Consider the following 27,273-nt stretch of genomic DNA (forward strand, 5'->3'; position numbering starts at 1 on the left):
TTTGTGTTTTTGAGGATACCATCACACTCTGAGCTTGCGATAAGCGAAAAATCTCGCAACAGAATGGCGTAATTTTCGATTTTTAGCACTTTTTCAGCGTCCCCGATTCTTTACTCAGGACCTAATTTGCGCGTGCTTCGGAAAAGTTGCGGCGATTCTGCGTTTTTTACGGCAAAATTTGGGATTTTATATGGATTTTTTGAGGTGACTCAGGCACTTTTCCTGTGGTGAACGAGTGTGCTAGTATGTGAAACGATGTGATATGCATGTGTTGTGACAGTAGACTTTGCTGCCTTGTGATAAGTGGTAAATGTCCGGATTTTGGAGGCCGGCCGAAAATTGGGGTTCTTACTCTACATATAGACTAGACCCAGTTAACGTTAGATGAGAGACACAGCATCCGCATGCAGACCATCACCCATCATTCATCACTGGGCATCAACACGATCAAGTACATTGTGTAAGTTCGTAACATACGTTTACAAGCTGGTTTAACAATAGTTAGGCCTAGGGATTAGACCCACTTAGGTTTCTAGTCGTATTAGTCGTAACTTCGTTGACGTTAGATAACCTGTATCTGTAACCGCAGCAGCAACCCCAATACTGTGTACAGTGCCCCGCGCCGGGGGTTAGATAAACTGTAGTGTAACAACATGCGAATTGTGGGCTCTCCACGTCCACGACTCCATCACTTATTGAGTAATCTTCGGGTAAATTACAGAATACCGGCAGCCAATCACGGAGAGCGCAAATCGCTCTGAAAAGAGCGTAATTACGCTTGCCGATAGCAACCATCTGAAATATTAATCCGATCTGCGATACGGTCCGTGATTCGGCTGTCGACGATTGCATTTGTTTACGTGTGTTTTCTTTGCTCTGTGCGATGAGAAGTGTCGTATCTTACGTTGTTCTCGGGGGTTTCGGGGGTGTCCCCCGAATAATGTAGTTCTAGATCCTGACGATGCTAGTCTAGACTAGCCGTTAAAATTTACCCGAATTTACGATGAATACTCACGTTTTTAGGAGTTGAGGATAGTCCGTATACTAGAAATCGATAGCAATTAAAGTGAGACTAGAAAACAATCACTTATCTAATTGCTGGTGCTAGCTTACAGTAGAGCTTACGCACTGTGTGGGTGCTCTTGACAGCCCACCATGTTGACTCTATGCAGTCGTACAACAGTACCTACACACAACAGCTTATGATGCGTACGTGTGCAGTGATAGCGCGTATTGAGTCTGCAGAACGCGCGCATGTTTACTAGTACAGTGTACAATACGTATAGCAGTTGAGTGCGCACATGTCTCTTGACAATACGCGTATACGCGCTGTCTTGCCAAACTAGTGTGTAGTGTGATTGATCGTGAATGACTTGTGTCGAAAAGAGCAAAAGGAAGAAGAGCTGCCAGCTGTGATGACGTCATCACGTTTAAAATAGTTCCGTCAAAATCGGCTCAATTTTCTTTATCGACGATTTACTCGAGATATCTTGATCAGTAGGGGTGCTGGTCCGAGAATGAGGATCGTATTTGTATATGAGGGTCGTCTTCGTATACGGTGACGACGTCGCAAGCTGCCGACTTCTCGGCGAACGGCGTCCCGATAAATGAGGACGCGTCCTTAAAAACCGATATAAGCTTAGAAAGCTATGATTGTCCCCAAAAGTAAGGACGCAAAAGCGCGACTGTTGACTGCTTCTTGCTTTGACCCTCGTAAATAAGGACGATGTGCAATAAACAGAGATCACTGCTTTCACCGTTTCCTGTGTGCCCATGCATATGTTTTGTTGTAAGTTGAAGCTGACATACATGTAATACACTATACATGTATGATATAGGGCTATCTCAATAATACACTGTACAAACGTACCTTCGTTGTACGGCTGCATGCTGCGCATTGCGACATCAACAAGTCGAGCAAATTTTGCGTTTCTAGGACCAATATGGATCGAGTGTTATTACTATATTAGTGAAATGCTCTTCAACCTAATGTGAGTATCGATGTCCTACTATCATTGTGATGTTTATACAGCTACAAGCATAACATTGTACCTACAATTGTAGATCTATGTAAAATTTAGAAGATCTCTAGATCTAGATGAGCTTGGATTCATGGACGTTTCAGGATATACTGTAAATTGTGAATAATTCTTGCAAGCGGCCTATTGTAGCATGTTGACTTGTATGTGAAAGGCAGATGAGTTTCACGTCAGTTTACGTCTATCATTTAATTACTACAATTATTAATTGAAAACGACACACATTTAGTATTTTCCATTCAATGTTTCCTCATAGCGCTGACGAAACCTGCATGTATTAGAAGTCTTGTGTGGGTATGCATGTGTAACTGGGGGTGTTTGAGATACCCAAATGCCAGGAAATTGTTATCATACATCAAGAACAAACAAACAAACAAAACAAGCGCCAAGAAATCAGGTACCGGTACCAATTAATCACAAACGCACACACACACAAATCTTCACATTTTATTGCCAATTCTATAGACAAAAAAAAAATCAGCTTTTAAACAAAAATAGGCACAGGTATCACAGTACACTATACATGCATGTATCCTTTCTGTGCTGACAATAATGCTATAGACTAGAAATATAATACAAAAAAAGAGACTAAAAGCCTAATTACATTGTACGCCTAGAATAATGAAACATTCAGCAGTAAGATAACGTACTGGAAAGCAAAAAAAAAAAAGAGAGAAACAAATAGATCAGTGACAATTTAAGTATAACAGACATAATAATAAACTTAGTAAATTGTAAAAGATTTTAGAGTATTGAACGTGAAATTGCACTTTATAAACAGTTACCAAACGGTTTGGCTTAGACAGAGCTTGGCCTTGGAGTTGCCGAGGAGGGCACAAACAAAAGTATGACTTTATTATAGGAGCTGATGTCAAGACTTTTTATCTTTTGTCCTCGGAAAAAGATAGTTTGGTGACTTTTTTTCAGTTACAAACAGAATGGGCAGATGCTAAGCACATAGCTGTTCATACACAGCAACATATCAGGAAGGAATCCCTTAACATTATAAACAACACCGTTGGTCAAGTACACAATATTTTAACATTATGCGTACACTTTATGATCTTACTTTGATATCACACAAGTTTTCCCCGTTTCGAAATAAAAATGTCATTTTCTTTTTCTACAGAATTAATTCATGAGAAGTTAAGGTTACAGCATCATTCCCATCAAGAACAAGCTGAAGGAAAGTCATTGAGCAGTAATTCTGGATGTTAATTGCATGACAACAAGTGCAAGCTATGCTTCATGACGCCGTGACACTGGTACTGAGAGCCGCCGGGAAAGCCGACATTCGTGAGGAGCAAGCCGAACATGCGAACATGAATTGAGAGTAGCCCAACTTGCATGAACATGTGCCCTTCAACATCAATTTCTAGAACTGCTGTCGTGTTCTGTCCACCAAGATCATTCCCTAAATCAAAGAGAAGAACAAATTAATACTATAATTAATGTGTACAACAAAAGTAACTCGGCAGTTTAGAGTGTAGTGGGCAGAATTATACATGAAATAAACACATCTGCACACTAAAAGGTATCTTGCCGAAGTACAGTGTACTGACGTTAGAACAAAGTCTTTGGGATCGGCAGTTTTGTTTCGTTGTATCAAAATTTTGTGTACAACACAAAAAAAAAACAACACTCAAATATGTGATTATCGACTACTCATAATACGCTAAAAAGCAATGTTAAATGCAATGCTATCACTTTAATTTCATCGATATTGTACATTTAATAGAGAAAGTTGTTTGTACTTCATGCTTATAGTTTGAAATCACATCAAAGTAGTTGAGGATTCGAGTACTATTCTAAAGGTTCGTTGTTCCTAATGTCCGTTGTACTATAAAAGGTTTGCCGTTTCGACGGGTCGTCGGTTTTACGGCTCGCTATTCCCAAGGTTCGTAACAGTTGTTCAAAAGGTTCTTTTTTAAATGAAAAGGAAATTTATGGTTTGTTATTCTGAAAGTCCATTAATCCGAAATGAAGTATCATTCGATTTTTCCGAAGGTTTGTTCATCTTCAATGAAAGGTTCTTTTTATATGAAAAGGAAATTTTAAGGTTTGCTATGCTGAAAGTCCATTAATCCGAAATGAAGTACCGGTATCATTCGTTTTTTCCGAAGGTTTGTTCATCCGTCAATGAGAAAATGTTAGTTATTTCATTTCGTTTATCATAAAATGGAAATAAGGTTCATTGTTCATAAAAAAGATCGTTCATCCTTAAATGAAAACGGTTCATTATCTGAAGACTTGTTGATCTAAAAACAATTATGTATGTTTTTGTTAGCAGTCCTATAATCACCTCTTCATTTTCGGATTAACAAACGATTTTCATTTCCGATTAACGAACCTTGAAACACAAAGATTCCAAACATTTTTAGGTTAAGGAACATTCGTAATAGCGAACCTTATTTCATTTTCGGATTACTGAACGCAAGGAAAAATGAATCTTCGCAGTAACGTCATATGCCATACAAACTATGTCGCAATGACGGACAGTAGTTTATTTCGGATTTGCAACGAACATCTAGGTACACTGCAAACAGAATTTGTGTGTTTTGGAATTACGAACCTTCGGAAAAAACGATCGTTATTTCATTTCGGATTATCTTATAATATGGCCTAATGCAAGTTCCCTGAAACGCAGAGCGATTTCTATTTAAACCCACAAAAATGTGATGCGTTCTTCAACAAAGAGACGCTCGCTAAATTTTTCTTATGCTGAAGTCATACTGTATATCGTAAGCGTCCCGCATTTCGTTATAGGGCCTTATAGAATAAATTTCGTTCATTTTTCTTTTTCAATGTCGCCCGGAAATTACTTCGTTCAATCGAAAATTTAGCTATAAACGTTTTACTTTTGAGCGACTCAATGACGTTTATTTTTAGATCTTAATCTTTGCATGTGCTTCGACGTTGTAACAATATGTCGTTCGTGGTAACTCAAGTGCACCATATCAGCTCCTCTTGCCAACGCAACATGCAGAATCATTGTTGAGCATTAATAATGATTCAGGGAAGAGTGGAGAGCCTATTTCAGGGCTGCCATTATCCTACACATCGTACGATCTTACCTTGCTCAACTTCGATTGTGCTGTTGGGATCTGTGCCATAAGACAAGGAAAGAAAATATATCAAAAACTGTTAAGAAATGTTCCAGTTTCACAGAAAGAAATACAAATATGCAGTGTGATATTAATACTGAATCAGATTGGTAGCAATATATCAATGTTACTTTTATGTGTAACGTTGCTTACCTTGTTCGTTTTGGCCTTCATTACGCAACTCCTTCATTTCGTGAATGTGAACATCCATCAGTTCTTGGAGGTCATCTTTATGAAATTAACAGATGTAGTTTGGTTAGTATACTTGCATCTAGATTCAAACAGAATTGATGTGGCACACGTGTAACACTTCTAAAGAAGTACGCATGTAATTTGTTTCTGCTTATGATGCGCTTATGATGCAATAACCAATAAAACAAATGTGATATCATCATTCACCGACCAATTAATGAAGCATGCGTGTGGGCCATCATGTGAGAAGTTCTGGTTAACTTTTCTTACCATAGCACTGGCCTCTCCCCTCACTTGACTCCACGATGACGGGCGTGCTACCGCCGGACCTACAGGTGAGAGCTCACCCTCACAGATACAATGAACCATAAAATCAAACACAGTTTGGTTAAACTATCAGCACTGCATACTCTATAACTGTAGTGCGACTAGTCTTTAAAATTGATGCAGTACTCGCTTACGGGAGCCATTTTCAAGTTTATTTTATAAATCATTTGATCATAAGGATTTTAAAAATGGGAATATCATTTAGATGCGATCGAAAGAAGTATCTTTGATAATTTCGTTTCCACTGTTTCACAATTATTTTTTTTCGTTTGTTTTTGTTTTGTTTTGTTTATAGAGTTTTGTTGTTAGTTATTCAACCGTTCCTTGAATATTAAAGCACTTGCCGTTTTGTTTTTGATCATTTAAATGCCCATGTGCATGCATACATTATACATGGGGAAACTAGCGTCGGTAGCTGCGCACGTGCAGTCGGACATACAACACATTACTAGCAAGTAGTTTTCAACACAACGATGTGTTCACAACGGGATTTGTAGGTACCGGCATACATGTACAGTCGCCAAACCAGACAATCGGAAATCGGAATATTAATTAACAATAATTAGAATTAATATTTTATTCATAAGAAATATTCATACCGTTCAAATTTGCCGTAATTCCACTGCAAAGTGCATTGGTGACTTCGTAGGTGTGTTAAATTGCTCCATGATGCGTGTACATGTATTGCCATTGACAGCACAGCGACTTTCACATTTCGCGCGATAAATCCACGGGAAGACGGACAACCCACGAAAGTAGACGGTGAACTAGGGGTATTTGTACACGAGGAATCCGTTTATCGCATCTAGAACGTGCGGTTCGGTACCCCTAAGCCCGCAAAGCCCCGAGGAAAAAGATCGTCCGCGAAAAAGCTACCGATCCCGATTTTCGCGGACGCGATTTGTCCGCGTTTACGAAGATACCCTCGTTTGTGCGGACGATCCGCATTCTCGGACCAGCACCCCTACTGTTGATTTAGAGCAGTTTTCCTCCGAAACCACTCAATTTTCATAAAAATTGTGTGGTCAACCTACTTTTTGACGGCCGTTCCGTTCCCGGGCTTTTTTGGGGCCCCAAACGACGGGAAAGACGAATTTCAGCCCTACGGGCTGAAATTCATCTCTAAGGGAGAGCCGCCGGAGGCGGGGCCTTCGGCCCCGCCTCCGGCGGCTCTTATACGCACCAATATGCTAATTTATATGATGCAAAACCGGTATTCTGTAATTTCCCCTAATCTTCTTCCAGGTAGAGTGCAGCTTCAAGTTTTGAAGATTATCGCACTGTATTGCACTATGCAATAGGCCTAGTTAGATTCTATTTCTTCATTGGAATTATCTCAAAGAATAATACTATAGTATAGTTCATCTCCTCAGTGATAATTTCATGCTGATTAATGTAATAAACGAGTCAGGTGCGAGGCTGCATTATTTTTACTCGTAATTGTGAAGCGAGCTCCCCAAGTCAAGGCTATCTCACTGCAGCTGCAGCAGTGCTGTGGAGTAGCACCGCCATAAACACCGGGCCAGCTCGTTGTCGTACACCACACACACACACACCATGCACCAGCTGCTCACGAGAATACCCACAGGACAGCACAGGAGACCATCTTCTCCACACGCACACATAACAAACGAGCTACCATTAGTCCATACCGTCACTTTTCTAGGAATGCACTGGCGATCAAAAACACATTTACGATAAATTCAGCAGAAATTAAACTATACCAAAAGAGAGAAACTCACCCAAGATGGTCGCTCTGTATAAGTTTTCCCTTCAATACGATCATAGAGGTAAAACACGCGTTATTTCTTGTCTACTTGACTGGTTCCATTGTACAATCATTGATCGCTTACCAGCATAACAACGGCATCCAATTATTTGATTGTACACACTGGCTGTGTGCGTTTCTAGGGAAAATAGACATGATCCTCGCATGCATTTGTACTAAGCGCCCTCTACGATGAGTTCTCAATAGTCTCGTCCAGCCAGCTGTCTACGCCAAGACTTCACACAGTCGCACACCTGCAAAGGCTCTTCAAAATTAAGACGTCAATTTTCAATGTTGTGTAGAATGCATTTGTATTAAATGTATATCAATTGTCTGTTGCTGGACGTTGCAGTATCATGGAAAGCGAGCCAGTACTCAACCATTTCACCTCAGGGTAAAGATCTTAGGCCTACCGGTTGAAGTTGAAGTCTTTTATCAATCTATATTCACATGTTTACACTACTAACATTACAACTTGTACGTAACAAAAGACACGTGCATGAATACAGGAAAAGTGAGTAAGGTACCAGAAAATAGCATTCATGCTAATCAAGCCCGATATCTGTCTGCAACGGTACAAAGATTCTTAAAACATAATAAGTACAGTACGATACCAGTATCAAAAAAAAAAAAATCTGTCTTATTCTTATCATACTGTAGTAGGCCTTGGCCTTATACTCGTATCCACGCAGACTCAAGAGTGCTACATTACTGTTATGTCGAATCATAGCTTAATTGGCCTATTGTTTCTGCCATTCAAGTATATTTTTAATGTTATTTGTATTGCAGTTCGATAATTCGACCATATAGTATCAATTTTAAAGATCTGCAATTGTTCATATTCAGTCTTGTTTTGGTAGCTGCAGAAATGAAGAGTTGAATGCAAAAACAGATAGGCTTTGTGATTTTTAAGGGTGAGGTTAACATTGAACGGAGAAAATAACAAAAAGTAATATTACACTCGTTATATTTAACAGGAAATATTTTTTAGGATTTTTTTTTAAACTAAAAGATATAGGCCTATATAATTCAATAATTGTCTTTGTTTCAGTATCTTTAATCTCAGTATTAGTAAATTGTAGAAATGAATTCACCTTTCTTCATTCATCTATATACTTCACTTGTCACATAGGGCCTAATGGGTCTAAACAAAGGCAGACAAAAGTGATGTTGATTCTCATGTACACTAGTCCCATCCCCGGCAGTGTGAAAATATTGATTCTCTCCTCAATTTAGTGGACGGAATTTTGATTCCAGAAACATAACACGCCTAGAAAGAGAAAAGAAAGGAAAGAAAAAAAAAACGGACCCTAAGAAAAGAAATAAAGAAAAGAGAAAAGTAAAAGTAAAGATATGCTTCATTAATGTTTGAGGACAAAGGCTAGTGCAATTATATCCCTTTTCTAGAGTTCCCTCTCAGCCTGCAATATGCTCCTATATGTATAAACGCACCGGTAATGCCAACTACGAGTATATCATAAGAATATACTAATTGACAACAGGAGGAGGATGTGAGTTGCACAGTGGGCAACGGTTTTATATGCAGACTATTTCTAGACACTCTGCAAAGATTTAGATCTTCGTTTTGGGCAATTAATTTTTGATGAATTTTGGATGTCCGCGGCCGGGTTTGAGCCATTATCATGTTTGGTGTCTGCGCAAGATGAGCTCAACTGAGTCAATGACCTCGCCTCATTGGCTGATTGACCAATTAGATCACAGAATTCCACATCAATATCAATTATTGTACAAAGTTAGAGAGAGAGAGAGATGGGGGGAGGCGTAGGAATCGAGGGAGAAAAAAGCCTATGGATCGAAGGAACTTCGGGATTAAGGGACGTCAGGAATGAAAAGAAAGAATAATTGAAGACACGCCGCACTATAGGTTCATTTATGCTGAGGTAATCTGAGTCATAAATCTGGTATTGTCATCTATTGGTCTCTCCCTTGCTGCTCTTGTTTTCAAAATTATTTATGTTTCTCTATTTTTTAAGTTTAGTTTTGTTCCAGCGTAATAGGTCACTCCACTCTCCCACGTATAGGCCTAATCCCACATCTTTCTAAACGTATATACATTGGCTCCTTATCCAAGCAAGAATTAAGTTTAAAATGCACCAATTGACATTCCAAGGTACAGCACCTGATTATTTTCAGCACATCGTGCATAAAAATAGATATACGTCCCTCCTGTAGCTCCCATGCAGTCATATAAATCATACTCACGGAGCTCGCTCCCAAGCAGACGCACTTGGGCCTCATTGGCTTTGGAATCTCCTTGACCTATTCAAAGTTTGAAGCGCAGGCAACCTCTCGCTGTGGACCAATATATCTAAAACACATCTTTTCGTTGAGGGTAAAAACAAAAAAAACAAAAAAAACCCGTACATATGCGAATATTAAAATAAGTGCTTCCTTGATGATATTTCTCTGCTCTTCTCCAAAATATTTCTTGCTTTACCTATCTCTTCATCTATCACTGCCACTAGGTCCCCGTTTGATCTGTTGAATTTGGAGTTTCCCAGTGCATAATGTTGATATTTGAACATTGATTGTTGTGTTTTCCGAGACCTAAATGATTTGCGTGTTATCTCCTGATCCTCTTTTTTATTCCTATTTCAGAACATAAAGGAAATGAGTTCTCTTATGTTATTTTACTACAGATATTGTCTAGTTGCTATTTTCTATTGTTTTTGTTGATGTCGTTGTCATGAAATGATCTTTATATATATATATATATATATATATATATATATATATACTTTGTTTTGTTTTGTTTTGCTGTTACAAATGAAACTGCTGGTGCAGAGACTAACCAGCAAAAGAATGTGTTCGGGAAGTTTGGCAGTTCGCCAAGAGTGAACCCAGATTTCTTCTTCTTTTTGACCTTTTACAGCTATGAAGGTATGTTGAGATTTGTACCATCTAAGCTTTGTTAGATATAGAACATGTAAGATGACTGGCATTGCATAAATGTGGGTAGTATTCAAGACATTCTTTCCTAAACTGGTATTCACCTACAAGTTTGTACACTGTATCGTTACAGTTTGTGTCACACAGTTTGTGTATGTGAAAATGATTGAGAGTGGTTTGTTTTCACATGGTTTTGTGATCTGTATCGACATTATAACTCATTGTATTCCTTGTTTAACCAAAAAAGGGGAAAAGGAATTGTGTAGAAATGTTGAGGAAAGTAATGATATAGTTAGAATGGTTGTTATAGTTCTGAAAGTGACTGAATTATCGATGATTTAACGAACTTGTTTTTTAGTAGTAGCGTATGAATATTGCGTGGAAAGGTTGGGGCCACACATGGGTGCATGTAAAACTTACAGGCGGATGGATATTTTAGTTTGAGTAGTGTGATGGGGCTCTGTTTGTGTGTTCGAACACTTTCTCATTACTCCTCTGTAGGGCTTTGTATGGTTGCTCATTATTGTAGGCAGGCTGTTACGTAAGACAAGACTACACACAGTTGTGGTCTGTTGATATATTATGTATAATGTAATGAGAGTTGAAGTGTAAACTAGTGGGAATAGTATAGAGAAATTTCTGCACAGCTTACAGTTAATGCAACAAAGGAGTAAGACATTTGTTTTTGTTATTTGAGGAAAAATTGCAAAACAAAATACAACAAACAAGCTGATCTGTATTATTGTTAGGGATCATTACTCACCTGCATACATGTATTGCATTATAGGGAGTACTATTGCTCTAATTGTTGTTGAGGAAGGAAACAGATCACACATTGTTGTTATAAATGAAAGTAAGGTTTAGGAAGGATTTTCCGAGAGTTGCGAATTACAACTGAGTTTTTTAATGAAACTTTCATTGAAGTTGTGTTTGCTATATCATATTTGTAGAGACACATAACTTCTAGTTCAAGTTCATGGATTATTATTTTCATCCAAGTAAATGTATACCTAACAAAATACAAAGTATACACATTGTGTTATTTGATCAGAAAGTATGTGAACTTAATACTGATCATTGTGCTTTATTTTGTTTCAATCGCATACAGAAATCTCAACACTGTTGTTGAATCTACTCATGACTGGCACATCACTGTTATAGTAACCACAAAATAAACAGGAAACAATCAAAGTTTAAATACGCTTCCTTCTCCTGTGTTTCAACGGTGCGTTCGGTCTATTGCAGCAACGTGGAAATTAGTTACACTCCCGATCACACAACATCTTCAACAACAATCTGGCTGACCTGCAGAATTTACCATGGCTGAGAATCCAAAAGGCCTGAGGTTGTCACGACGAAATCTGAAGGGACAGCTCACCAGAACGCTGACAATTTTAGATAGCCTCATAAAGGATGACAGACATGATGTCAGCATGCTGCAGAAGTATATCAGCAAAGCAGAGGAACAGTTTGAAGGCATTGAAAAGAAACATGAAGAGCTGATGCAAGTTATTGAGGATGATGTAGAGTTTGAGACAGAGGAAAAATGGATGAGTGACTGTGAATCCAGATTCATTCAGACATTGGTAGAAGCAAGACGGACTGTTGACTGCTGTTCTCAGTCTTCTGCGTCAGATACACATGGAGCGTCTATGCCCTCAACACCAATGACCCCACGGCAACACACCGCCACAACTGCATCTGATCCTCAGCAAAGTCCGCCTTCAAATGCCTCTCCTGCAACACCACTCCTCACGTCGCGTCCTTCTACTTCCGGAGCCGGGAGTATGCCAAAAATGGCGAGGATGAAATACCCAACTTTCAATGGAAACATCAGAGATTACGAGAGATTCAAAGCTCTGTTCAATCACTGCGCTGCGGGGCTCAATGAAATTGAATGCTTCTACCAGCTGACCGAAGCCATGGTGAACTCAAAGGAACGGAATATGATCAGAGGCTGCATTAACGTCGAGCGGGCATGGGAGATCCTCGACGAGTACTTTGGGGACAGAGACCGTATAGTTGACAGCCTGATGAAGGACCTGGAGAACCTCAAGACGTATGAAAGGAGAGGCAAAATCGACATTCCTGCTATGGGCCGATTTATCCAAACACTGCAGAATTTCGAAACCCAAGCTGAATCAGTCGGACTGTCAGGCGAAATGAACAGCAAGATGATGCTTTGTTCCATAAAGCGTAAATTACCAGAGGAACATCGCGTTGGGTTCTACAAGAGCGTCAGAGATGACGAAACTGCTGATTCACTGTCTGGACTCAACAGATGGCTTTTTAGAGAACACATCGTCATTCAGAAAGCTACGCCGGCGGACACCGAAAATACTGGGTCATCGCAGAGGATGACCAAATCATCAAACGCAGCCGTGGACAGTGGGCAGCACCACACAGACAGAAAAGTGCCGACTCTCAAGTGCCCTCTTCATGCTAAGACGACGTCACATTTCCTCAAGAACTGCAACAGGTTCCGGACCTTGACACTGGAAGAGAAACATGAGATCTTGAAGGGGAATGGATTCTGTTCTCGATGTGGCCATAATAACTGTGTTGCTGGCAAGTCCCCATATGATCACAGCCGTTGCCAGTACATCGCTCCATGCCGTATACCGACTTGCGGCAGTGACCAGCATTTTGCCTCGATTTGCCCTGTGGTTTACGGAAGTAATGCAAAGAGCCAGCAAGGGAACCCACAGAGTCGCCCGACCAGCAGCACAGCAAAGGTGTCGACAGTGACCTCCACCGAGCACCTTCAGAGTACCCTGCCAACGGTCATGGGTTACCTGCGTTACGGTAACCAGAAACGTCTGGTGCGCATACTACTGGATGGGGGAAGTCAGGCCACACTTCTGAGGGAAGGTGTTTTTCCCAAGTCAGCTAATGACTCATTTCAAGACCATGATTTGATCCTTGTTGGCGGCAGCAAAATCAGCAAGAAGCTAAGAGTCCTAGACTGCCATATCGAGGACCTAGAGGGTAATTGGTCTTGCCCGATTACCACCACAGAGATTGATAAACCTTGCGGTGATGCCCCCATCATACAACCAGACCAGTTACAGCAATATGACTATCTGAGAGATGTCAACGTTGATATTGCCCATTCAGAGATGATCGATGTCCTCCTTGGCGTCGACAATACTCACCTCATGATCTGGGAGGAGTACATCCGTGGTGAGAGATCGGACGAACCAGTAGCTGTCAAATGCCCGCTTGGATGGTTCATCCAAGGGGGGAAATCAGCAGGATCGACATCGTTACTGAACTATGTAAATGTTTCAGCCGTAGGGTCCCTCGAAGAGTACATTGGATTGGAAACAGCTGGTCTAGAACCAAGGAGATGTCGTTGCACTGCCGACTTTGACGAAAAGAGTGCAACAGTCAAAATGGAAGAGAGTGTCACTCGTCTTCCTGATGGTTCGTATGAGGTCGGACTTCCTTGGAAAAGATCCCCAGATGATCTTCCTGACAATTTCCAGTATGCCGTCAAACGACAAATGTGTCTGGAAAAACAATTTGCTGAAAGGCCTGAAGACTGGGAGATCTACTGTCAACAGATGAGAGAGCAACTCAACAGAGGAGTTTCACGGCATGTGACTACCGAAGAACTGCTGCGTGACCGAGAAGCGAACAGAAAGATGTGGTTTCTTCCTCACTTTGCAGTGGTCAAGGACTCAAAAACCACTCCAGTGCGTGTAGTGTATGATGGCAAAGCGAAGTACCAGGGACATTCACTCAACGACTATCTTGCTAAAGGAGAAAATGTCAATTCCAACCTCATTGACGTTGCGCTACGATTCCGTGAAAACGAAGTCGGCGTCATTGCAGACATCAGCAAAATGTTTCAGGCGATCAAAATACAGCCAGAGGATGCGCGGTTCCACAGATTTGTGTTTAGGGAAAACCCAAATCACCCTATCCAAATCTACGAACTCACAACAGTCACCTTCGGGGACAAGCCCTCCCCCACCGCCGCCATCGTCACTCTGAGACACGTAATCCATGAGCACGCACCTAATGATGAGAGACTGAAGCGGGTGGCTGCAGAGCAGTTCTACATGGATGACCTCAATGAGTCCGTCGTCAACCCTGCAGAGGCACTGGAACTAAAGTCAAAGCTGACAGAGACGTTGAAAAAGGGAAACTTCTCCATAAGAAAGTGGCAGTCGAATGTCAAAGAAGTCTGTGATCAGACTGAAGACACCAGTGTCGCAACTGTTCTGGGTACTCGCTGGAATCTGGCAACAGACACCTTGAGTGTTAAGGAAGTGAAGACATCTGACAACGCGATACCAACTAAACGTAAGATCCTAGCTCAAACAGCATCATACTACGACGTTTTTGGTATGTTGTCTGGACTTCTCGTTCGCCCCAAGATTCTGCTGCAGAAGCTTTGGCAATTGGGTGTTGATTGGGATACCCCCTTGAATGACAGATCTGAACTGTGCTCACTCCTGAGTGCCATCAACAGCGATCTACAGGAAGCAGCCACCATTGAAATCCCACGGTGCTTAATTCCCGAGATGTACAGAGGGAGGCGGCCTCTACCGGAAGTGTCCATGCACGGCGCGAGTGATGCCTCAGAGGATGCAATGGGCATCGGCGTGTGGTTGAGATGGTCAAATTCCACAGACTCTGAAGCGCAGCTGTCATTTGTTGCAGCAAGAGCCCGCCTCACTCCACTCAAGCAGTCCAGTATTCCACGGAAAGAACTACAAGCAATCCTGTTGCTGTCGAGACTGATGGTCACCCTGAAGAATGTGCTGCGCTTCAATATTGCGTACTCCAGGATCTGGACTGATAGTATGACTGCTATCAGCTGGCTCCGGGGACAGTCCAAGTCCTTTCGCTCGTACGTTGCTTACCGTGTTGGTGAGATTACCTCTGAGTTTGACCCCTACAAGGATATTGCGTATGTTCCTACAGACCAGAACGTCATCGACCTGGTTTCCAGGGGAGGCACTGCAGCAGAAATGAAGAGAGTCATCGAGGGGCCGGAGTATCTGAAGTTGTCTCCTGCATCCTGGCCCAAGACACCAGAGAACATTCCTGTAAATGCTAAGGATCCAGAACAGAAGAAATTTCATGCCAGGAATGCTAAGACTTTAGCAGTCACAATCAACACTGCATCCAGGCCTCCTCCAATGATCGATGCCACTAAGTACTCCACCTGGCCAAAATTGTTGATGACTACAGCCAGAGTCCTCTCCATGAAGGACGTTCCCAAGAAGCTATGGTTGAAGCAGCTTACTCACCAGATCTCTCAGTGGCCTTCTTTGAAACACATCAAGGAAGCGGAGCTGTACTGGATCCGAGAAGCGCAAAGAGACATTGACTTTCGTGATCCCAACATCCTGAAGTTGGATCCATTCTATGATGAGGATGACCAGGTGTACCGTGTTGGGGGGCGTATTGATCGTGCACCACTGTCCTTTGATGTTCGTCACCCGTACCTTCTCCCTCGGAAGAATCATATCAGTCTGCTGATTGTACGTGACAGACACATTCACGCTCTCCATGGGGGTCATCTCCGAACGGCAACGGAAGTTCGGAAGAAGTACTGGATTGTTGGAGATACGAGCATCTCAAAACATGTTGTTCAAGAATGTGTTGTCTGCAGGAAACACAGAGGAAAGCCAGTCCAGCAGAAGATGTCGGACTTACCGGACTTCAGAGTCAAACCCTGCACACCCCCGTTCCAGACAACATTGGTAGATTACCTCGGACCAGTGAACGTAAAGTTGAGCAGGAACACTACCACAAAGGGTTACTGCGCGGTCTTTACCTGCGCGGTGACTAGGGCCGTGCACCTGACATGCGTACAAGACTTATCCACTCAGGCGTTTTTGCAGGCTCTTGAACGCTTTGTCAGCATCAGAGGGGCCCCATCCATGCTTATCAGTGACAACGGTACATGTTTCAGGGGAGCGGACAATGTCATTAATCAGCTGAACCTGAAACTGAACCACGACCAAGTGAGACAACGCTGTCGCAAATACAACGCTGAGTGGAGATTCGGACCACCCGCTGGGCCTCATCATCAAGGAGCCGTAGAACGCATGGTCAGGGAGGTGAAAAAGGGAATGCGGCATCTCGTCACATCTGATCGTCTGACATTTGCGGAGTGGGAGACCGTCTTTACGCAGATATCTGGTGTCATCAATAGTCGTCCCCTCACTGCCATGTCATCATCGCCATTAGACGATCCGCCGCTGACTCCAAATCACTTCCTGATCGGAAGAGGTGACTTGCCTTGCCCAGAGGTCCCTTGCGAAGAGTCCAAAGGCGACTCCAGGAAGCGGAGAGAAATTTGTAACGCCATGGTTGACGGCTTCTGGCAGCGCTGGTTAGCTTGCATCCACAAACTCTCCCCGCGACCCAAGTGGCAACAGTCTGTCGAAAACCTCGCAGTGCACGACGTGGTACTTGTCATCGGTGAAGACAAAGCACGTGGGTCCTGGAAAATGGCTGAAGTTGTGCAACTCTATCCAGGGAAAGACGATTTGGTGAGGGTTGTTGACGTTAAATCTGCGGATGGTGTAGTCGCAAAGAGGCCTGTAACGAAACTCATTCTCCTGATGAAGAAGTCAGAGCGCCTAGATTTATAGAACCTTAGTGCTTCTCAGGACTTGTGGTGTATTTTGTACAAGTGATTGATCAATCCTTTTCTGTTGAAGTAAACTGCGGGAATGCTAGCCTAACTTCACCCATGAAGATAAGATATCTCATTCGGTTTAGAAAAGTTTCACGGACACGGACTTGAACAACAGGCATTTTCCCATTGCCCCTGTGTGTTGTTTGGATGGTGACATTCCGTCACCTTTGGGGGGATGGGATGTCATGAAATGATCTTTATATATATATATATATATATATATATATACTTTGTTTTGTTTTGTTTTGCTGTTACAAATGAAACTGCTGGTGCAGAGACTAACCAGCAAAAGAATGTGTTCGGGAAGTTTGGCAGTTCGCCAAGAGTGAACCCAGATTTCTTCTTCTTTTTGACCTTTTACAGCTATGAAGGTATGTTGAGATTTGTACCATCTAAGCTTTGTTAGATATAGAACATGTAAGATGACTGGCATTGCATAAATGTGGGTAGTATTCAAGACATTCTTTCCTAAACTGGTATTCACCTACAAGTTTGTACACTGTATCGTTACAGTTTGTGTCACACAGTTTGTGTATGTGAAAATGATTGAGAGTGGTTTGTTTTCACATGGTTTTGTGATCTGTATCGACATTATAACTCATTGTATTCCTTGTTTAACCAAAAAAGGGGAAAAGGAATTGTGTAGAAATGTTGAGGAAAGTAATGATATAGTTAGAATGGTTGTTATAGTTCTGAAAGTGACTGAATTATCGATGATTTAACGAACTTGTTTTTTAGTAGTAGCGTATGAATATTGCGTGGAAAGGTTGGGGCCACACATGGGTGCATGTAAAACTTACAGGCGGATGGATATTTTAGTTTGAGTAGTGTGATGGGGCTCTGTTTGTGTGTTCGAACACTTTCTCATTACTCCTCTGTAGGGCTTTGTATGGTTGCTCATTATTGTAGGCAGGCTGTTACGTAAGACAAGACTACACACAGTTGTGGTCTGTTGATATATTATGTATAATGTAATGAGAGTTGAAGTGTAAACTAGTGGGAATAGTATAGAGAAATTTCTGCACAGCTTACAGTTAATGCAACAAAGGAGTAAGACATTTGTTTTTGTTATTTGAGGAAAAATTGCAAAACAAAATACAACAAACAAGCTGATCTGTATTATTGTTAGGGATCATTACTCACCTGCATACATGTATTGCATTATAGGGAGTACTATTGCTCTAATTGTTGTTGAGGAAGGAAACAGATCACACATTGTTGTTATAAATGAAAGTAAGGTTTAGGAAGGATTTTCCGAGAGTTGCGAATTACAACTGAGTTTTTTAATGAAACTTTCATTGAAGTTGTGTTTGCTATATCATATTTGTAGAGACACATAACTTCTAGTTCAAGTTCATGGATTATTATTTTCATCCAAGTAAATGTATACCTAACAAAATACAAAGTATACACATTGTGTTATTTGATCAGAAAGTATGTGAACTTAATACTGATCATTGTGCTTTATTTTGTTTCAATCGCATACAGAAATCTCAACACTGTTGTTGAATCTACTCATGACTGGCACATCACTGTTATAGTAACCACAAAATAAACAGGAAACAATCAAAGTTTAAATACGCTTCCTTCTCCTGTGTTTCAACGGTGCGTTCGGTCTATTGCAGCAACGTGGAAATTAGTTACACTCCCGATCACACAACAGTCGTTTTTTAATGAAACCAGTTGCCCGGCGTCCGGAATGTTGTACTAGGCGTGCTGCGGTTGGTGGGAATGCTGGTAGAGAGGTCAAAGAGATGGTGTCATCAAGGAGGTGTATGAGAGAACGTCATACCTCCTTGGTGTCATCTCTTTGGGATGGGCACCACTGGCACGCACAGAATAAACAATGATATGCATGATCAGAAAGCGAGCGCACACGGTGTGCACTTTCGCGATCCGAACCCACGATTCTGATTACGCAATACTGCACGCACACACAACAATCCAGGTATCGCGCTCAAACCGATCTGTATTATCGTAAGATCGAAGGAAGTTTACTGACAATATAGTAAGTAGAAATGTCTTGCTTGTCATGTATATTTTAAGACATCACACTCTGATATTTTTTTTCCCTTAAATCTTGTGTTGCCCGTGTGACACCTCGTAATTTACTCATAAATAAGCAGTAGGCACAGGCCTAAGTTTTCTAGTACTAATACATACAAAACAATAGGAGCCTACTTTACTGTAGTCCGGGGCATAGAGATACGAGTAAGCGTTGCAAACGAACCTCATCTAACGCCCCCAGTATTTAACGAGTTAATCAATGACCGTTCTCTACTTAATTGTAGAATACCTCACCACTCCTTTGTTTGAGGGCATACTCCTGAAATAGGCCCCATGGCCCCACCACTGCATGTCCATATTACTAGTAATAAAATTTACTAATACTACGGTGGCTTGCCAATTGCCTGTTTAATTAAAAATTTAAGTTTACTCGTGAATTCAGTGCCCCACCACCACACCATCATTCAAGCCAACACAACACCAGTACGCTGATACACCACAAGGTGGCCTGTACTTTATTGAAAGAAGAAGAAGAACTCCAAGGCATCATTATTGTGCCATTCATTATCGGTACATATCAATAAACTAAGCACAGCAGTGGGGCTGTCTTTCGCAGTACCGGGACTCATGAATGCGGCCGCACCAAATTAATCGGAGAGTGATACAGCCGCTAGCCGCGGGGCGGATTTCCACAGCATAGATAAGATAGCATCTTTTGTCCTCCCTTTCTCCCGTTTTTTTCTTTGGTCTTCAACCTTTTAAGGTTTATTCTCGGAAGGACTGCTTAACATCCCTAGACTAATTCAACAGCCAATCCAACCATAAATACAAGTTTTACGACCCTAACCTAACCTTCCTTGCTAACGCATGGGTGCACGTGCACTGCGATGGGACCGATTTCACAAGTTTGCCTGTATGAGATCGTTCGTTTGTCAGCCAACGATCTCAAAACGCATATAAATATTACATCATGACATGAACGTTGTCCTCCGATTACCATGCCAGCCATCTGCTAAAATACATCTACATGTACTTGGATAAATTACCTCGCGGCTGCCTAGTAGTACTAGAGTACTGTATGTAGCGTAGTTCTGACAGTTGGTCAACCAAGCCAACGATCTACAAAGTGTGCTTGTGTGCATTGGCCAGAGACTTCAATTCACAGTGTAGGTTCGTTGGTTTGTTGGCCAAAGTCAAGACTTCCCACAATGCAGGGTGCGTGCAACCATGCAATTAGCAAGCAAGGTCAGGGTAGTGTAGGGTTGTATTTATGGTGGAATAATGGACAGAAACTTCACATTATACTGTCATTTCATGAGTTGGGTGCTATTTGCGACTTTAAAGACACGCGAAAATATTGACTCTGATCCCAATTTGTATGAATTTGATGTATATGTATGCATTTTCAGTTCAGAACGTGACTCCACAATTGGGAATTTAACTGCTTTTGAAATTGTTGGGAGGTCCAGATTCATGAAAATTTAGACTCTCTATGTTACATGTATAGTATATGATGTAGTACAGTATGCATTGTACTTTTTTACGATCGTTGCTCGATAATATTTTTAATAAAGTTCTTGGTATAAGTAGGGTGTGTATGGGCTTCTGTTTTATATCAAGAATAGATTTTATTTTCATTTAATTAGGGCACTTAGAAGATAATTTCCATATCATTTCATATACCAGTACAAATTTGTACTGTATCTTTAATGGCACAAGACATTTGTTCCTTTATTACAACCCTTCTTATTCTCAGGTATGCTCTCACTACGTACATGTACAATGTACATTGTACATGTAGTATGCAGACTATGCGATATTTAAGAGCTACACTATGTTAAATGTGACCGTACATCACAAAACAAACAAAAAGTTGCAGGCAGTGATTTTGTGTGAGGACTGAAAATAGGTGAAATTGGTCACCTAAGCAATCTTGAGTTTTTCATATTTTCTGAAAGAACAAATCTTCTACATTATGTTAAAGTTTGGGATCGTAAAAAAGCAGGAACTTGTGTTTTCAGCAGTCTTTCTCACACTTTTTGATGGAATAGTGTGATTGGGTGTTTCTGATAGAGCCCTCTTTTCATTTCTTAAAAACCCTGTCCATACTCTTCACTGTCAGATCTGATAATTTTGAAAGAGTGATGCTACTGCATTGAAAGTTGGGATTAATCTTCTACAGAATGTGTTGATGAAGCATGCTTGATTTTAGCTTAATCTGATAACCCCTTCATTGTTGTTGCTCCAATGGTCAACATCCTCTTTTTTGTTCCATTCATTCCACAGCTTGCATGTCTTGGTAAAGATCAAGCGCTTGAATAGACCCTGTACTTCAGAACCTGTTTTCTCAGTTCACACTTTCCAGAGTGTGTCCTTTCTTTCCAATGTTTTGATAGGTTAGGAGAATCCATTTGAATTGAGTTATACATCATTTTAAAGCTTAGAGTCTGCCCTTTCAGAATCTGCCCTTAACCAATAATCCATGTCTGGCGACTTTTTCTTTGTTTTTTGGTGCAGGGTCACACATGCACTTTTCCTGTAAGATGTGTGTTCTTCAAAAATCAAATGTGCACACATCCATATATATGGAAATCATATCATAATTTGAGTCGATTTCATCAATGCTCAACTTTTAGCAAAAAACAGTAGTCATCTGCTACAGTGTATATTTATGACTTGGAAATGATATTACTTTATCTACTGTCACAACTGTGCATGCTAGTCATGTAAACAATTCCTCAATGGAATAGTGTGTCGGCATTAGTGGCCTAGATTTGTGTTTATTTTTATTATGCTCACCAGGAAAATTACTTTGATCAATAGATAAGAGTTTTCCTATCAGTGTATGATCTGTTCTTTGTCTGTATGAAAACTGCATGCATTTTTGTCATTAATTTTACTTTCTTCCAATGCAGTAGTGTGCTAGTTTTGCCATAAAATTTGTATGAAAACATACATATGTTGTAGCCATCAAGGCTGAGCTTACTAGATTTTGACCCCATTTTGGAGTCCTTATACCACATAAAAAATGAATTTGAAAGAATTTGTATGAGGTTGTTCATTGACTTTTTGTACAGTACTCCCCTGTTTGGTACTTTGTGCTGATCAGTATAAGAAATTATATTGTTTTCTGCATGTTCACCATCCTAATTTTTACTGTCTTCATGACTTTGTTGATTGCAGGTCATGGACAGGACATCAGGAAATGTGCCATACATGTGTGGCGTCTGCCTTATAACATTTTCACATCATGAGGACTTGAAGCAGCACACAAAGATGCACACCAGGTTAAATCCATGTGTAAGATTAGGGAGAAAGTTGCCCATCAATGTTAAGCGTCGTCCTCGCATTGAAAGTTATGAAGTGACTCAACGTCGACCAGATGACATATCAGAAGGTAATGAGAAGCAGAAAGTGCCAAGTATGGAAAGTCAACAGCATGTAAATTCTACAAATAGTCTGACAGACACGATGGAGACAAGACATACGTCTGACATGCACAGCATTGACACACCGGTGTCTGCGGACAAAGATAGTGAATCAGCTAAACATACGTCTGACATGCACAGGGTTGATACACCAGCATCTGCGGACAGAGATAGTGAATCAGCTATCTACTTTTGTAATGGATGTGGAGAAATGTTTGACTGCAAGCAACACTTGAACAAACATGTGGAGGGCCACCACAAAACGTACACATGCAGACTCTGCAGCAGCAGCTTCACAGGAATTTACTTCTTACAGCACCACATGGCTGTTCACGGGGAAAGGGAGAAACCTTTCGTCTGTGGAATCTGCGGGCGGAAGTTCAGCAGGAAAGGGATGCTGTTGCAACACCTTCTAGTATGCAGTGCTCAAGCAAGAGAGAATCTACAGCAGGATGTAAACCTGGACTCTTCACATCCCCAAACGATCAAACATGATGCCATTCTATCCCAGGAGTCAAGAGAATTCCATCCTCCTGCTGTGGCTGTAGACACTACAACTACAGGGGACATTTATAGTGTAATCCAAGTCAAAGTTGAAGATGATGTGTGTGTACATGAGAGCTATGGAGATGAGATTACATCAGGTAGTGTTGCATATAAGTTAGAGGCAACAGAAGTATCCTCCTCTGGTAGACCAGCAGAGTTGGATGAGCTGCCCCCATCATCATCAGAAGAGAATGAGTATCTTCCAGATGATACCATGATTCCAAGTAGTATTGAGGACACCGCCCAACATTTGGCAGCTGCCACCTATTCAGATTCAAATCAGAAGTCTTCTGTAGATGTATTTCACCAGTCACGTGAAGCGTCTGCTCTGCTCTATGATCACTGGACATTGATGTCAGATCCTGACAATCGCCCCAGAAGCAAGAATCCCAGCCAAGCACCACTTTGCTTGTCACAGGATATTGGGGCTACTTATGCACGTCAGCACCAACAAAGTGATCCCATTACTGAAGTACAATCATCTCCAACCAAACTGGTAAGCATCAACAGCTCAACTCCTCGCCAGCCTTCTCTGAGTAAGGTCTGTCATGAATCTTTAGATGCCACTGGAGATTCCCAGCAGCAATTGCAGTATTCCAACCAGTACTCTACAGACAATGGTTGTGGTCCGAGAGAAGTTGATCTAAACATCCTCAGGAAGAACATGAGATGTCCAGAGGATGAGACGCGAGGTGATCCTGCCAAGGATGTTGGTTGTGATCAGAGGAAAAGGGTGGTACAGGGTTATGAGATTCAAGACAGATTTGAGAAAGACAACGGACATAATGAGATTGTTTTACAAACTGCAGATAGTATGTTTTATGCCTGTGAGATGTCACCTTCAAGCTCCACTGAGACCGATGCAGCTGCTTCTGTGGACAGCACCGAGCCACATGTGGAGTCCACATATCATGATGGTATTGTAAAACTCTCTGATCCAGCTAGAAAAAGCAGATGCCATTCAAAGAATTTTGTGTGCATGATGTGTCATAGAGTCTTTCCAAACAAATACCTTCTGAGCAGACATATGCGAATGCACTCGGCTGAAACACCCTATAACTGTTCTCTCTGTCCGAAAAAATTCAGGTGGGAAAGCTCTTTGAAAGCACATTTGCTAAGTCATAAAAGAAAGCAAACACCAAAGGAGCTCACCAAAGGGAAGCAAAGGACACCGGGGAGAACAATTCTTTGCAATATTTGTGGTAAAATGAGCGCAACACAGGCTTCTCACACTAAGCATATGCGTCTACACACTAATGACAAGCCATATATCTGTGAGCTATGCCCCAAGAGGTTTATGTGGCATAGCTCAATGCTAGCCCATTCAAGAAGCCACACCAGAGGGAGGACTAGAATAATTTCAAATCAAAAAGGAGAGACACAACACGGAGCAGATGGTATGGCCAATGCCACAAACACATTGGTTGTAGAACAGCAGTCACCCTCTGCCAACAAACGCGTCACCAAAGATGAAGCTGCATCTGGAGATACTCTCCGCGTGCCTTTTCCAGCTCAGGAGGCTGCAGAAGCTTTTCCTCAAAAATCTGACCAAGACCTAGCTGCCAAGAGTGATTTATCATCAGTTGAGGGGAGAAAGTTGGAAACCACAGCAGGCCCTGGTATTGAGCAACAGGTAACTCTTCCTTCCCAAACTAAAAGTGGACTGGTTTCACAAGGCTTTCAGTGTAACTTTTGTGACAAAGTGAGCATGACTAAGCATAAACATAGGAGACATGTTCGCCGCCACACCGCTGACTTTCCATACTCCTGTAAACTCTGCCCCAAGAAATTCAAGTGGCACAGCTCCCTCTCAGCTCACTCCAAGAGTCATGCAACTGGGAAGTGGAGCAAGATGACCACCAAGGTTCCCGATTCACCACAGAAAGGCTTCAAATGTCACATCTGCAACAAAGTGAGCAGGGACAGCTCCCGCCACAGAAGACACATGCGGCTGCACACTGGTGACACGCCTTACTCCTGCCATCTATGCCCCAAGAAATTCAAGTGGTGTAGCTCCCTAGCTGCTCACTTCAAGAGTCATGAAAATGAACGACTGAGAGGACAGGTCCATGAAAGTCATGAATTGACTGCAGGTGGTATGACAGTAAAGGGAAAGGAGACCAGCGATGGAATCAACTGTGATGATGAGGATGGTCTTCAAAATATACCATCAGATGGTGATGCACCTTACAGAGCCCTTTCAGATGAGAAAGGCATGTCCAAGGCAGGACAGCATGAGGAAGACAGTGATATTATCGGCTCCAGGGATGTGACGTCAGTCTCTAGGTCGGGCAATGAGGACATTTCCCAGCATCCGGTTTGTGACATTTGTCTGAAACCTTGCTTTAGTAAAAGGAAACTCAAAGAACACATGGCAAGCCATGATGAGCCTTTTGCATTCTCCTGTGATATGTGTGGGCGAAGGTTCAAATGGCTGCACTTCCTTGAGGTACACAAGAGGAGCCACATGAGGGATAGGGAAGATGAAGAGAAGAACTGATAGAGGTGGGATTTGGACACAGAAAAGTTCAATGTCACAACTGTTAATGATCTCCTAGAATATCATGTCTGCTAAGATTCATCTACCAAATTACTATTACAATGTCTATGATACAGTTTTTCTTCATTTTCTGACAAAAATTACTCCCCAAACAGGCAGTCAGTGACAAGAATGATTTTCAAAGTTTTCTCTCATTTTGTAAGGCATCTGCAGGTGTATGTTTACAAAGGGAAAAGGTTGAACTGTCCTGTGTATTTCACACTTTTTTGTGATGTCTTTCATTTTTGTAATCTGTATTAAACAATTTAGAACTTTCGGTTACAGCAAACTGGAGCAGAATCAGTCATCTACTATGCTATTTCATTTTAGAAGCATTACAATCGTATGCTTGAAGCTGATGTTAGTACACATACTGTATTTAAGACTTCCTATCTGCCATCATCATGTATTCAAAGCTCATAATAATGGGAACAAGTTGTGGACTTATGGGAATGGCCCTCCAGTTACTCAACAGCTGTACCATTTGCTCCATGTAGGCCCATACTACATATATGATCTTCATGCTGTGACAGAAGGTTTCTCCTATGAGATGGTCCAAGCATACAATCAAGTTTTTATCTCGTATAAAGTTAAAGGGAAATTCCAAAATAGTTAAAAGTTAATTTGAAAAGAAAGAGTAAAATGTTTGAAGCATGGCAGTAAAGAATTGATCAAAATCAGCTGAGAATTGGGGATATTATGATGTAATGAAGTTGTTGGTGTTTTTTTTTTTGGGGGGGGGTGGCAAAACAGTTCACCTCCACATAGTGTAGGATTTATTATTTTTGTATTACTGGTTGTCTCTTTCATTTATCTGTCTACTGTATCACTTACCTTTTCATATACTGTACAATATACATTAGCTTCTGAACAGTTTTTGGTTATGAGGCAACAGGGTTCGAAATTAGCAATGGTCCGCTGGCCATTGGCCACCCGAAATCACGTCGGACTAGCTAAAAATCATAAAATGCTGAAGTTACTAGTCCGTCTGGCTAGCCAAAATATTGCTTCAGTGTCAAAATTGATTCTAAGTAGTCCGCCTGGCTAGTTAAAAAAAAAGTTAAGTGCGACCCCTGGGCAAGCTAATGGGATTATGTTTTTGTCATGAGGTGAAAGGTCACAGAACAGTGGTTATAGTCAATATGAGATATTTCATGTCATACAGCAAAATAACATCTGGAATGTCGTCTTTTTATGTCCCTCTTCACCTCAGAATGGGCCACTAAATTGCATGCTAAATCAATGGCGGATTACAGTCAAACTCGGATACCTCGACGTCGGATAAGCCGAATATCACTTACCTCGGGGGCAAAATGAAAGTCCCGATTGTTCCTATGGAGTTTCCGTATATTAAAATTCGCGTAGCTCGAAAAAGATAACTCGAAGTTCGGTTACCTCGAAGGGAAATCTAATGTCCCGATCTTAATTAACTTATTGTTTTTCCCAGCATGTTGCTCGAATCGAAATTGTAAACATCACTCAGCATCTCCGATTAAGCGCGCGTGGACAGCGAAGATATGTCTCATGTTTTCACACTCGATTGTAAATATTCTGAGACCAGAACAATCGCGCGCCCAAGAAGAAATACCCGATACACAGCTGACAAGGAAAATCCCCAACACCTACCAACACACATACATGGTATACACATAGCACCCGTGCCAATGGAGTGCTTTACGATATAGCAGTACGCGCTGCCCCATCATTTGCTTTTCTTTAACCACTGTGTTTTGATTTTTGATCCGGACA

General features: G+C 41.4%; 2 protein-coding genes across 2 annotated transcripts; both read left to right on the forward strand.

The window, feature by feature from the left end:
* The first annotated feature begins 11,659 nt into the window (after positions 1 to 11,659).
* On the forward strand, positions 11,660 to 16,957 carry LOC139708842 (uncharacterized). Its single transcript, XM_071620802.1, has one exon. It carries the CDS (start codon positions 11,660 to 11,662, stop codon positions 16,955 to 16,957), a length of 5,298 nt encoding a protein of 1,765 aa, XP_071476903.1.
* A 7,217-nt stretch (positions 16,958 to 24,174) lies between these two features.
* On the forward strand, positions 24,175 to 25,485 carry LOC139708843 (zinc finger Y-chromosomal protein-like). Its single transcript, XM_071620803.1, has one exon. The coding sequence runs from the start codon at positions 24,193 to 24,195 to the stop codon at positions 25,483 to 25,485; it is 1,293 nt and encodes a 430-aa protein (XP_071476904.1). The 5' UTR covers positions 24,175 to 24,192.
* Positions 25,486 to 27,273: the final 1,788 nt, after the last annotated feature.

The sequence above is a fragment of the Diadema antillarum genome, unplaced genomic scaffold (assembly GCF_040938485.1).
Source record: "Diadema antillarum isolate AM-2024a unplaced genomic scaffold, OU_Dant_1.0 seq00001377_RagTag, whole genome shotgun sequence".
In the NCBI taxonomy this organism is placed as follows: domain Eukaryota; kingdom Metazoa; phylum Echinodermata; class Echinoidea; order Diadematoida; family Diadematidae; genus Diadema; species Diadema antillarum.

Excerpts from the sequence above, each read along its gene's own strand:
- LOC139708842 (XM_071620802.1), top strand. The coding sequence starts at position 11,660 with ATGGCTGAGAATCCAAAAGGCCTGAGGTTGTCACGACGAAATCTGAAG.
- LOC139708843 (XM_071620803.1), top strand. The coding sequence starts at position 24,193 with ATGAGCGCAACACAGGCTTCTCACACTAAGCATATGCGTCTACACACT.